The sequence below is a fragment of the Prionailurus viverrinus genome, chromosome X (assembly GCF_022837055.1).
Source record: "Prionailurus viverrinus isolate Anna chromosome X, UM_Priviv_1.0, whole genome shotgun sequence".
Taxonomy (NCBI): Eukaryota; Metazoa; Chordata; class Mammalia; order Carnivora; family Felidae; genus Prionailurus; species Prionailurus viverrinus.
The window spans coordinates 8,834,249-8,848,156 of NC_062579.1; the positions used below are offsets into that span (position 1 = coordinate 8,834,249).

Sequence of the window (13,908 nt, forward strand, 5' to 3'; positions counted from 1 at the left end):
AAAAGAAAAAGAAACTTGAAATTTAAAGGAAAAAAATTACTCTTGCACACAAGGTAATTTGTTCTTGTTTTTCACTGCCAAACAAAGAGCTGGTGTATTTACATAGCCCGCGAAAATTTGCTGAGAAAAAGAAAAAAAAAAAAAAAAAAGCATTCACTCTTTCCTCCAGTAGCTGGCAGTAGAGATCAATGAATGGCACAAATTTTGCCTCTTTTCCTTCCCTTTTAGAAAAAAACAATGACAACTTTCACAAAAGAACTGTTACATTAACTTCAGCTTCATACCACTCAGGTAGAAAAGCTGCTTTAATAGTAATGATAATGTGGGGCGCCTGGGTGGCTCGGTCGGTTGAGCATCCGACTTCAGCTCAGGTCATGATCTCACGGTCTGTGAGTTCGAGCCCCGCATCAGGCTCTGTGCTGACGGCTCAGGGCCTGGAGCCTGCCTCAGATTGTGTGTCTCCCTCTCTCTCTGCTCCTCCCCTGCTCTCACTGTGTGTGTCTCTCCCGCAAACATAAATAGCCATTAAAAGAAAGTAATGATGATGTTATCAACATTATTATAGCGGTACAGAATAATTAATATTCTGGTTACTATTGCCATATTAAAAAAAAAATCAAAGGCTGAGTTCTCAATGCCAAGGATCCAGTTGGACTTGTCCTTGCAACCACTTGAACTGGGCTGATATTCCGGCTCTGATATGCAGGTGTGCTCAAGTGTGGGGCTGGGTTCATCAAAGCAGCCTGGTTCTCAGTGAACCGGCCTCACAACGTCACACCATCAACCCCTCTGAAGACCATTTACCAATCCCTCACTGCATGGAAAGAGAACATGGGGACAAACGCCAAGAAGATACGGTAACTGAAAAGGATCCTGATTTCCTGGATCCTTTCAAGTTATTAGGGCACCTGGGTGGCTCAGTCGGTTAAGCATCTGACTTCGGCTTAGGTCATGATCTTGTGGTTTGTGAGCTCGAGCCCCACTTTGGGTGAGCTGGAGCCCTGCTTCGGGTGAGCCCCACTTCTCTCCCTCTGCCCCCCCTGCCCCTTGCTCAATTACACCCTCTTTCTCTCAAAAATTTTTTTAAAAAACCAAACATATTAAAAAGATAAGTAATTAAAATGTATTAGGCCAAGGAAGAGCTACTAAAAAGATGACAGAGAAATAATCCCATTGATAGTCAACAATGGCTAAGGAATAGGAATTTGAACATTTAAAGTTTGGGAAGTGGTGCACCTCTATTTTGATTCTTTCTTAAAGATTGATTTTTTACTCCTGTGTTATTTGTATTTAGATGTCTTATTTATCCATGAAAATTACCCTGCAACTACCGGGGAGCCTTGCGCAGTATTTAATTTGTCAGGCAAAGTAAGGGGGGTAGAAATGCAATCTCTATGAGATATGTCCAATGCAAGTCACAGTTTTCTACAGCGCCCTGGACTGCTCCATCCAGCAGTCCCCGGCCATCCCCTCATCCTGCACGGCCTCCTGTGCTCCCCATCCGCCTGGGACTACCCTCTCCTCTCCTTTTTCCCAGTCAAAGCCACCGCTTCCTCAGACTGGCTCTGAGACAGGTGCTCAGCCGACCAAGAGCCGCTGAAAGGAATTTGCGTGCAGGCATAAGTAATTTGGCTTTCCGTCAAACATCTCGCTTGTCCCCAAATGCAGCTCTACATCACTTGTTCTCAACTTTGGCTGTAATTAGAATCACGTTGGGGGCTTTTAAGATGCTTGATGTCCACCCCTTGATGCTACGCCCCAGAACCATTAAGTCAGAGTCTCTGGGAGTGGGACTCGAGCTTTAATATTTTTTGAATATCCTGTATGACTCCAGTGTGCAGCCGGGTTTGAGAAACTGTGTTATAAATCAGAGCGTCCCAGTCTTATGTATACAAACCATGTGGGGGCTTGTGAAAATGCAGATTTGGATTAAGAAGGTCCAAGGTTTGAGCCTAAGATTCTGCATTTTAAAAAAATGTTTATTTACTTATTTTGAGAGAGAAAGAGAGTGCACGCATGAGCAGGGGAGTGGCAGAGGGAGAGGGAGAGGGAGACAGAGACAGAGTGCGGGAGCAGGGAGGGGCAGAGAGAGAGAACCCCAAGGAGTCTCCACACTGTCAGCACAGGGCCTGACCTGTGAGATCATGACCTGAACTGAAATCAAGAGTCGGACGCTTAACCAACTGAGCCACCCAGGTGCCCCCAGATTCTGCATTATTAACAAGCTTCCAGAATATGGATGATTAACTAAAACAGAACAAAGCAAAACTATGTACACTACTTCTAAAAACAATCTCTTAAAATATAACCTTGTCCTCTTCCTCAAATACAAGTAATGGTGATAAGAGTGAATTAAGAGGGTGGACATTTGATATTTAAGATTGGATGTTTTCTCATTGATCTTCATAACACCTTGAAAATAACCAGGAAAAAGTAGACATGATCAATCCAATAAGGACTGTGTTACTAAAACAACAACAAAAACAAAAAACAACACCGAGAGCCGAAATCCAGAAACTGGAGCTTATAGTTTTTAAGAGAAACATGTGGCCTGTCTTCTTTTAGACCACAGGGAAGGGGCTTATTGGCCCCATTTAAAGGAGTGCGTTAAGAAGTAATGGACACACTGTCCAGAATACTCACTGCTTCGTCTCCAAGAGCTGATTTTAGGCTTATCCTCACTTTAATGCTTTGGTCAGCATCTGATTAAAGCGAAATCATAGACAGTTGGTTACAGATGACAGACTGACCACGTGCATTTATTTCCTTCCCCTCCCAAGATTCCACTAAAGTGACAGTAAGGGAATTTTTTTAACAGGTGTAAATACACTTTTGGAAAATGAGAAGTCATGGAGGAGTGTTACGTGCTTTCTCAAGGGTCAGGAAGCCAGGGCCTAATGTGTACGCAGAGGCAGTACAGAGCCACAAAGTCCCAGAGAATCCCGGAGAGGCTCAGGGGTGGGAACAAGAGATCAGACTGAAAACAAGGGTAATGGAAGCGGAGGCACGGTTAAAGCCACGTTGGGGCACAGCAGATCGTCCCATCCCATGTGCTCTTGCTTAGAAAGTCACTTGGAAGCTCTTGCTGCAGCCCAACAAGAGGAGATCCAAGAAAGAAGACATGGAATCCAGGAAGCAGTGGATTCAACCCACGAAAGCAGCGAAAAGACGGATGACTTGGGGTGAAACCGTGGTCCCGACTGAGAGAGAAGAACGTAGGACTCTGAGAGGAGAGTCTTGAGGGAACCAATGGGACTGAACAGAACAGGCATGTTGGACTCCCTGGAAAAGAGAAATGCAACGTTGATAGCAAATTAGACATGAAGCAAATAAGGCGGTAGAACCTCCAGGACAAACAAAAAGTCACCTAAGACAGGATTTAAAATAGAGTATTACTTGGTTCTTCGGGCATTATGATACAAATACTGAGAGTTTCTTGTAAAACCATTATTAAAACTTTTACTGGGAAAATGAGGAAGGGGGGTGAAGAGCAGGCAGAAGGGCACATCTAAAACTGACCAGTGAAGAAATAATATAAACAAAAGGTTCAGAAATATGAAAGTAACTGCCAGAAAGAAGAGATAATAACATTAAAATTGATTTAAAAAATATTTGCCTTTTAAGAGCAGGATTCAACTGCAGTGGGTTGGGGACAGTCATACTCTTTTATTTTAAATATGGGGCTAATGAAGCAGACTTGAAAGAGAAAGAGAGAGAAGTAACTTTCCAGTGGAAAAACTATTCCCAAGACCTAGCCCATCTTGCTGCTGCAGGATTTTTTACAATACCCAGGATCATTGTCTCGCCGCTTCGAAGAATGAACAGTGGACACAAAATGAGCAGGAGGCAAAATTTATTAGAATATAAGATCAGAAAGGAAGAATAGTATAAAAAAAGACAAAGAGAGAAAATGTGTGTGTGTGTGTGTGTGTGTGTGTGTGTGTGTAGTTTTCATCATGCCACATACATAGTAAGTACTCAACAAATGTGTTTCCTCCCCAATAAAATGGCAGCTGCCACCACAGCACGGTCAGAAGCAGGGTCTACACACAGGGAAGACATACTGAGCTGTGTTGTAGCCCCATGAGATGGGCCACAGGAGACTAGGGGAAGCAGAAAGGGAGTCATTTGCAATGCGTCAACTCGGTGTACTCACATGGACGCCAGTCAGTGTTCCATCCCACAAAAGAATTCCTGTTCTGCTCTTTCAGCCAGGTAAACAAGGGCTCAAAGTACTTGAGCAGTGGTGTTACATTCATATTCTTTTCTCCTACAACATGTTCCAATGCTAAGGTCCAGGGCTTTGATTTTCCAAGGGTCAGCATTTGGCTACATAAAAAAAGAAGAGGGTGGGCTCAGGGATTTTAGAGAGATTTCAGATGTACACATATTTACACTATGATCTATCATTTCTCCTCTTTGGCTTGGCCAAGTTTGCTCCTGGCTGGTAAGAAAATAAGGTGGGTTAACGGATGTATTCATCCTTCGATGTCTTTCCTTCCAATTAATACAAAGGGGGCTCTGGAGGTATGATGTGGAGAGAGGAGGTAGACTGTCCAACCATCACAAGGCCTAGGTTCCTGTGTGACCATAAAAGAAACATTTAATTTGTGGATGAGGACATTTTGAGGCCAAACATTTTCTTTTTAGAACAAGGAAATCAAATTCAAACATAGGCATGAAAGTGAGTAATATTGGGGAGCATTTTGCAGTATTTCTTACAGCAGCTTCTTCCCGGCTTCACTGGAATTTGAGATATCACATTTGTGCAGGGGACCTTCATGTTTAGCTATTCGACAAAGGGCTTCTTGAAACTGGAATTGATAAATGGTCCTTGTGTAGTATCTGTAAAGTAGACAAAGACACAAGAGAGCAGTCCTGTGTTTAGTCCCTTCGCTAGATTCATAGATCAGGGCATATATTGAAATTCTGAGGCTCTATTAACCAAAGAGATACTGGTCCAACCTCTTTCTCCAGAAAGACTCAAATATGAACCCTACAGACTCATCATAACCTACCTGTATTTAGGTATCAGCTGATTTAAAAGGCAGTATTATTTTGTTAAATGTCAGCTCACATTTGTATCATGTTTTACATATTGATGGCCCTTTCATATAAATAATGCCAAGCAATCCTTATGGCAAGTCAATAATATTATTTCACCTTCCAAATGAAGAAACTGACGTTCAGCAAATTCAAGATCTGGGGCTTATAGGTGAAGAACATAGGTTTTTAGACTTCACATTAAAAATACTCTATTGCAATCACCCTGAACACTGCCAGCAACAAGAAGACAAACAAAGATAATTTTATTTCCCCCAAGGATACTATAAATTCCTTCATGGTGGAGAAAAGATCTCACACAAGTTTTATTGGACCCAATAAATCATATTGCATTAAATTGAATTGAAATTGATGATCTGTTTTGAGGTTCTAGGGGGAAGGTAGGTAGAAAGAGTCATACTTCAGAGGTCCCTGTTTCTTTGCCATTAGCACAGCTGTCCACAAACCCTGGAAGTTAAACAGTCAGAAGAAAACTGTCATTTACCTGATGAATGAGTAATCATTAGCAACATGGAACAGAGATGCAGGGTCACAGTATGTTTCATCATGAGGCACAGGCTCCACCACCCCGACTATCTCTCGCCTTTGGGGTAAAAAACAGATAGATTAGCCGTGGGTCACTCATCACGAGAAGGTACAGTTGGATGCAGTCAGTGTGATTTCAGCAGCCAGTAGTATTTATACTGGAATTGGTTGCCGGGTGAAACGGAAACAGTCTAAAAAATTACAGAATAAAGCCCTTATGTGGTTATTTCTTCCTTTTTTTAAATCCATCCATCCAGGGTATACCACTGGAAAAGATCTGCATCTTCAAAACACCAATTTAGTAAAGTGCATTGCATGGCCGAAAATGTACAGCGAAAATCTTAATAATCCCTCTTTGGCACCACATTTTATGTGTCCTTGGGAAACAGAATTTTGTAAAATTGACATCTTAGTTATTCTTCAAGGCTAGCTCGAACGCCCCCTCTTCTTCTAGCTCGAACGCCTGCTCCTGATCGCACCCACCTGCCAGCACAGTGAACCCCCTCCAGCTCCCTTAGCCTTCTCTAGCTGTGCTCCTTCGACATTTTGCTCTCTGTTTTATCATTATTCACATACAGCTCCTTCTTGCCCTAGAGACTTGAGCTCCTAGAGTGCGGGGCTGTCTCAGTTATCTATTCTGGCTCCAGTGTCAAACACGGTGCCTAATGCTAAGGAAAAAGTGCGTGTATATTTGTTGAATTAGTGGAGTAATTAGTGCATAATGAAGGAGTTTAAGGTTCTGGTTCCATTTATCTTTCAAAATAAACCTTTAAGAGGGATCAAAAGCAATTCAATCAGGAAAAAGGTAGGGAAACCATGTGTTTGGCATTATTTAATCTTAATACATTTGTCCTTTCTGATTGTAGGATGATTACAGACACAATTTCGGTAACACCCAAATGCTAGAAACAGTTATTATCACTGCTGCCTCCTTTCCTCCCAAGTAGGATTTATGTTCACAGAGAATCTTGGCAGAAGAGTGCCACTGACTGAAGCTTACGGGTATGGGACTGAGTGTTATATAGGTAGATCTTCACCACAAGAAGGAAAAATAAGGGGGCATCTGGATGGCTCAGTTGGTAGAGCATCTGACTCTTGATCTTGGAGTCATGAGTTTGAGCCCCACATTGGGAGTAGAGATTGCTTTAAAATATTGTTTTAAAGACAAATAAAACAAAGCAAAATAATGGACAGGAGTCTGACTAATAGAGACTGGGGAGAAGACTCTTTCCCTTCCTTCCTTCTTCCTTGCTTGCTTCCTTCCTTCCTTCCTTCCTTGACATCTGTCCTCTTTTGTAATTCTTTCATCCCAAACCCATTAGCTCATACCTGTGTGTCCCAGGCACTGTGCAAGGGACTTGGGCTACAGTGATGAAGAATGTAGTGCTAAAACTATTGAAAAGGGACCACTATCTGTTGCCCAAAAGTGCCAGGCTCTTGCTGCCCTGGAATTCTCTCTGTTCCTTCCACATACACCTGGTTAACTCTCGCCTCCTTTTCAAAGTTCAACTTGGATGCCTCTCCCCATCTGACCCACCAGATTGGCCTCTGGATCTTGCCTTGGATGCTCATGGATCCCCCTACACCCATGTTGCCATGGTTTCATTTTCCACATCCCTCTATAGAGTAAAAAAAAGTTCTTTGAAGTCAAGGAGAACATGTGAAATGATCAGCATTGGATCTCCAGTGCTTTGCCTAAAATAGCACAATTTAATGGGTGACCCAGCACTTAAGAAGATACAGCATGAGAAGTTGTGTCACCTGATCCTGCTTGGGGGAGGGCAGAGCCAAGGAAATGTTATCTGAGGAGAAAGCACCCAAATGGGGACTTAAAAAATAAAAAGGAGGGGCTCCTGGGTGGCTCAGTTGGTTGAATGTCCAATTTTGGCTCAGGTATTAATCTCACATTTTGTGAGTTTGAGCCCCTCCTCGGGCTGGCTGCTGTCAGTGCAGAGCCCACTTCGGATCCTCTGTCCCCCTGCCCCTCTCTCTGCCCCTCCCCACTCACTTGCACTCTCTCTCTCAAAAATAATAAACATTTAAAAATAAAAAATAAAAAGGAGGCAGTATGTGTGTGTGTGTGTGTGTGTGTGTGTGTGTGTGTGTATACAGACCAGTCAAATGCTTTTAGATAAGTGGCAAACTCATGAGAAACCATCTTAGGATTCCATATTCATTGACTTACTTCATCTCCCACCACTTTTGCATCCACTGCTCCTTGGGAATTTCACCCTTAAAGACCATCCACCTCCACTTTTCTAACATATAAGTAAATGGTAGCGTTCCAACAATTGTAAGTGCTTGTTTGAGTAGGAAGTTTATTTCTGTTTCTGAAAGTAAAATGGAAAAGGATAAATATTAACATGAGGATGACAGTGGTGTTTTGTGTTAATTTCCCAGTCTCAAGATATTATTCCTCAAGATATACTTACAGTAAGGATGATGTGAGAAATATTGACAGTGGACATGATAATATGTATATATTCACTTTCTTTTTTTAATGTTTAGTTTTGACAGAGAGAGAGAGAGAGTGCAAGTGGGGGAGAGGCAGAGAGAGAGAGGGAGACACAGAATCCGAAGCAGGCTGTAGGCTCTGAGCTGTCAGCACAGAGCCCAATACAAGGCTCAAACCCATAAACTGTGAGATCGTGACCTGAGCCAAAGTCAGACGCTTAACTGACTGAGCCACCCAGGGGCCCCTACATTCATTTTCTCAGCTAAGGGACTTGGAAGAGGGTGAAGACTTGGACAGAACAGGTAAGAAGAATCCGCAAGCAACCTGTAATCCTCATTTTTTCATTAGTGTCAATTGCCTTCCTTAAATACCTCTTATCAGAGCTAAGTAGGGCTATTTCATCTACTGTCATCTAAGCTCCATGAAGGCAGTGACTGTTAATGTCTCATTCAAGACTGTATCCCTAGCCTAATGTCTCCTACATGATACCCTCTCTGAGTCTTTGTTAAATAAACAAATATTAAACAGATGTGGCCAAAAGCCAATAAACCAGGGGAGAAAAAAGCAAACAAAAAAGAACCTCCCTAGAAGAAACTATCCACTTGATAATCAGAAGTACAGTACACATTAAATGCACTGACATCTTCTTTACCTCAGTTCAAAATGCTTTAACAAATTATGTGATCTCATTTATCCTTTATTCAGTGATATAAAAAAAAGCAGTAGAGCTCGTCCCTAGTGTACAAATGAAGCTCAGTGAAATGCAAGCAGGGGGATAGTATCTACTTGGCACACCACTGTATCTCTAGTGTTGAGAAAAATGCCTTGTACATGGTATACTCAGTAAATATTTTTGGAAGAAGAAAGGAGGTGAGAAAAAGGGAAGGATGGAGGGAGAAAAGTAATGAAGGAATTTATTTAACATCATTCACAGATCAGGGGCAGAGCCAAAGGAAGGAAGAGTTTTTCAAGCCAGTGGCTTAACTATCTAGTACAAATCTTAGTGATTCAGTCGTCTTCGCCTGCTGTCAGAGAATATTTTAAAAATGATAAAAACAAATAATTGTCTGTTAATTGACTTACTAATTCTATTTTAAAATTAGGCAACAGGTGTGGTTGCCGTGAACTTCCTCCCCTCATGGGAGGATGCTGCTACTTGTCTATTACCCACTGGGTCGGGCTTACAGTAATTTTTTCAGACACGATGATGGCTTTACACTGACCGCCCAAGCCCTCATGAGATCACCAAAGTCTGGAGCCAGAAACCAAGGCACAGAGAATTGCCCCCACAAGGATGGAGCCCAGGACCTTGACCTCATTGACCAAACGTTCCAGCCAGTGGAGCTGATGTTGTGAACCAAATAGCTAACATGAGGGCAGAGAAATCTACAGAAGAGAATGTATTTGGCTCTAAGTATCCTCCTTTTATGAGGAAGGATCGAAAGCCCTGGCATCTTTACTGGAGAATCTGGATCTCACGAACATTCGTCATGTGCCATCAAGTCCCACCCATCCATAGAGAAACAGGCTGCCTTGGGCAAAGATGTCAAAGGATAGCATGGATCTGAGAGGATGTTACAGGGACAGATTCATGCTCAGCTAGAGAAACAAAACTTTTCAGTCCCCCCAATCTCGATATGCCACCACCTGTTCTCTAAGCGCTCTCAAATTTCAGGTCACACTCTGTTTTGTAGAGTATTATGGGAAAAGCTTTAGATTAGGGCTCTGGTTCTGGTTCTGCTATATTGCTTTTTGACCTTGGGCTAGTTACTTTCCCTCTCTTGTCTTCAGTTTGCTGCCTCTGCAAAATGGTTTTCAGAATGTTCCAGCTCTCACATTTTGAGTATTTACCTAGAAGCAGAGGGATCTAGTCAGAACTCTGACACTAATAAGTTGTGTGACCTTGGCTAAGCCATTTCAGTTCTGTGGGCCTGTTTTAGCATCTTTTCTCCCCCTGTTAGATGCTTCTCAGAGTCCCAAGACCATTTATTCAGTTACCTACCTTATGCCATTCTCAAAGATCTAAAACCACAAGTTGGCTTATTGTGACATACACTTTAAAAAATGTTTTTACCAGTAGCAATTCCCAGTTACCCATATATGTCATATACTTCATGTGGCAAAAACTAAATATATGTCACATACGATAATAAATACCTTTGCCTACATCAGACAAAGGAATCCCCGAAACAAGCCATGAAAAGACTGTCCATACCTCTGTCTTCAGAAAAACCAGGTGACAGAAGACCAATGGTTTTCAGATGGTTGGGTGTAGCCGCAGAAAGTGACATGATCTCCCCGACAGCTTCATGGAACCCCTCATTAGCTCCATTTCTTAGCAGGAAGGGTTGCACGGCATATGCCATGTCATACTGGATGTGTCCCATCTCGTGATGGGCTGTCAGGAAGTCATCCATCGTCACCTTTGTGCACATCTTGATCCTGCACAAAAATGGGCAAGATTAAAATGAATCTCAATTAATTTAATTTAATCAGCACAGTAGAGCAGTAGAGGATTTGGGTAGCATGGTTCATCCTTCCAAGGTTTGTTCACCAATGAGTCTTGAGGACCTACCTCTGGTGTCCTAGAAACTGAACAAGGTGTTTAATATAAAGTCATGAGAAGGCCTGAATCCTGTTGCTCACAGACTAATAGAAAGATAAGCGGAGACCTCTGGTACAAAAACTCTCAGGCAAATACTCTAAGCAAGGCATAGCCTTGGGCATAGCAATAAGTGAATGCAGGCATGGTCTCTTAGAAGCACCAAGAAGGTCATAACTGAGGATGCAGTGAGCAACCTGGACCTTGATTAACATGCAGAAGTTTGCCAGGTAGACAAACGGCAGGGAGGGACAAGAGGTTGATACTCCTGGAAGTGCTCAGTGAGAAAGCCTTGAGAAAAGAGCGTAGCATTCAGGGCACCGCAAGCAGTTTGGTAGAGCCAAGATAGAGAAAGAGTAGGAGAAGGGGCTGGAAACTGATAACTGGGAGTTATTAGCACATAAGACAGGGCATAATGGAATGGCCCATGAAGCAGGTATAGAACGGCAAGGAAAGAGGGCCAAAAACCAAGCCCTAGGAGGTCCCTGTGCGTACAGAGCAGAGAGAGGAAGCTGATTCAGAGAAGACAGAGCGGGGAGTCCCCTTCCGGATGACAGTGCAGAAGCCAATGTAGAACAGCATTTCAAACACAACCTGTAGACATTGCCTATGGCTGCAGCGGCCCAGTGAAATCAGGACTGCATCTGGCAATTAGGTAGTGGTCCTGCCCAACTCGGCAAGAGCAGTCTCATTCGGGGGATGCAGGGGGGCATGCTTCCGTAGGTTCCCAAATTAATTTTCTTACCACTCTGACCATGTCAGCCTCCTGATAAATACCCTTTAAGTCCCCCCCACTGGTCAAGAATAAACCCAAACTCCTTAATACAGCCCACTGTGACCTGCTTTTCTAACCCGGTTTTTCCTCTATTCTCTTGTGAAACAACGGTGAGAATAGCTGCTATATACTAACGTCTTCAGTACCTAAGAGCGTGTGCTGGGAAACGCGCATATACTCGGGCATTTTTAAGCCTCACTCTAGTCCTGGAGTCAGTAAACCAGTTTGATAAATAAGGCTTTACTGGAACACAGCCACTGCCATTTGTTTATGTGTTATCTGTGGCTGCTTTGATGCCACAAGGGCAGAACCAAGTAGTCGCAACAGAGACCTGCAGAGCCTACACTATTTACCGTGTGACCCTTTATGGAAAAGCCTTGCCAAACCTGAGTCTGGGGGATGCTGCTGGGGCCTCCCGGACCAGCTCAACCAGGCAGACCCACCCATCTCCCGTTTTGCCTGAGTCATATCTGTGAAAAGCCAGCAGCTGCTTCCTCCTGCGCTGCCTTTGGCTGAACGAGAGGTGCCTCAGCCAGGAGACGAGGTCTTCCCACGCTCCGGAGTCCTCAGCCAGTGACTGACTAATGTGGGGGTACAAAAGGCCAGTCCTCTTTTCTCAACGAGTGACCAACCGTGGTACAAATCAGGGTGCGGAGAGCCCCGTGGGATCAGGCTGAGGCCAAGTGTCCAGCAGAGACCACATCCTTACTTAACTCTTTCCCCCTCCCCCCTGCTTCCCTCACTCCCCTTTGCCTCATGGCTGTCCTTTGGTGAAGCCCCCGGACAAGAACCTTCATCTCAAGCTGGGGAACCCAGCCTAAGACACTCGCCAACCTGCTACTGGGCGTTACCATTCCACTTTATAGATAAGGAGACTGAAACCCAAGAAGGTTGAATGCCTTGCCCAAGGCCGCCTCGTCACTAAGTGACACAGCTCGGATTCGAGTGCCCGTGCTCCAATGGCACATTCTGCCACATCACCCAGAGCTTTCTTCACATGGCCTTCTTCACTCTAGCCTAACTTGCTGCCTCCAGTACACAGTGGCAGGCCCTGCGTCTCTACATTTTGATGCTGCTTTTCTCCCAGCCCAGTGTCCTCCCAGCTCTGTCTGTCCAAAGCCTTCTCATCTTCAAACCTAATCCACATGTTCCCCCAGCCCCCAAGCCCTGTCTGAGCCTACCACACATTCCAGGTGTGGTCAGTGCTCATCCAATTCCCCAGAGAGTGTTCTCTGCGGTTCTCCTATAACACATACCACTTTCTCTCTTTTATCCCGGCGTATTGATTCATCTGTCCTGTCTCACTCACAAGAGGGAAACGTGGAGGGGAGGAATAATGCCTGATTCACACGTCCATCTTCCGTAAATCTTGGCACCGAATCTTTCTAACGGGGACACCACCATACTCACGACCATGCAACTCTAACGGGTGCATATTATTTCAAGTGAGGCAAACTGTCTAAAGCTCAAGTTAGGGCCTGCTAACAATCCCCTTTTCCTTGGAAAAGTCCAGATGTGTTCTCATGGACTTCTGAGCCCTCATTTAAGGAGAGTTCACACATCTCTTCTGTGCTCAGACAAGCAGAGAAGAAATCCAGAATCGTCGTCATCCCTGCCTCCACCGTCTCCCAGTTTAGTATCAGCTGTGTACAGATCGTCCTCACTACCTGAAGTCACCCTTCCCTAGGTCCCAAGCTGTGGGGTGGCAGACCACTTTCCGGCTGTTGCCTGGCTCGGTTAGCATGGAGTTTTCCCAGAATCCTTGAGTCATGTTGGGAAGGCCAACAGACACAAAGAATTTCTCAGCTTCCTTGAATATCCTCCTTGCATCCCAGCTCTGGAAAGGAAAAAAAAAAAAAAAAAAAAAGAACAGCATTTAATTCTAGCATTAAAATAACAGCATTCTTTCTTTTGGCTATGTACACAGGCATAACCTTTCTGGAAGGCAATTTGGCAACATGTATGGACATGTCAAGCTTTCAAAGTGTTTATACCCTGTCTCAGTAATCCTGTCTCTAGGAAACTAACCTAGGAAATTATCAGAAATTAGGTCAAAGAATGACATTTAAAATGGGTTTTTTGTTTATTGTTTTTTAAGGTTGAAATATGTATGACACATAACATTGTATAAATTTAAGGTATACAACATGGAAAATGATTTTTAATAAAGAAAAAGGTGGAAACCACCACCAGAATGGTTGAATAAATAATGATGTCTTCGTGGGATGGAAAACCTAAATAAATTCAATTTATAAAGAATTTTTACTGATTTTTTTATAAGTTAATCTTAGGTGAAAAAGTAGAATATATAAACCACTGATCTAAAGTGATATTAATGTGAAAATACAAATATTAAATTTAAATACAAATATTATATATTATGCGTGATATTTTTTGTCTTTATTCTTTATATTCCAAGCATAAACAAACAACAATGACCTTCTCTTTGCTAAGAAATCTATTCAACTAAAGCCAACAATCATTGAC

At 43.2% G+C, this 13,908-nt stretch overlaps 1 protein-coding gene across 3 annotated transcripts in view; it reads right to left on the reverse strand.

Moving 5' to 3' along the window:
* ACE2 (angiotensin converting enzyme 2) overlaps positions 1 to 13,908 on the reverse strand; it is a 40,020-nt gene that overhangs the window by 6,657 nt on the left and 19,455 nt on the right. For all 3 annotated transcript variants that reach the window (XM_047844850.1, XM_047844848.1, XM_047844849.1), the window contains exons 9-15: positions 13,089 to 13,258; positions 10,260 to 10,486; positions 7,775 to 7,919; positions 5,549 to 5,647; positions 4,723 to 4,845; positions 4,157 to 4,329; positions 2,644 to 2,702 (exon numbers count right to left, since the gene is read on the reverse strand). In XM_047844850.1, coding sequence (XP_047700806.1) covers positions 2,644 to 2,702; positions 4,157 to 4,329; positions 4,723 to 4,845; positions 5,549 to 5,647; positions 7,775 to 7,919; positions 10,260 to 10,486; positions 13,089 to 13,258 — 996 coding nt within the window. The remainder of the gene's footprint in view (positions 1 to 2,643; positions 2,703 to 4,156; positions 4,330 to 4,722; positions 4,846 to 5,548; positions 5,648 to 7,774; positions 7,920 to 10,259; positions 10,487 to 13,088; positions 13,259 to 13,908) is intronic.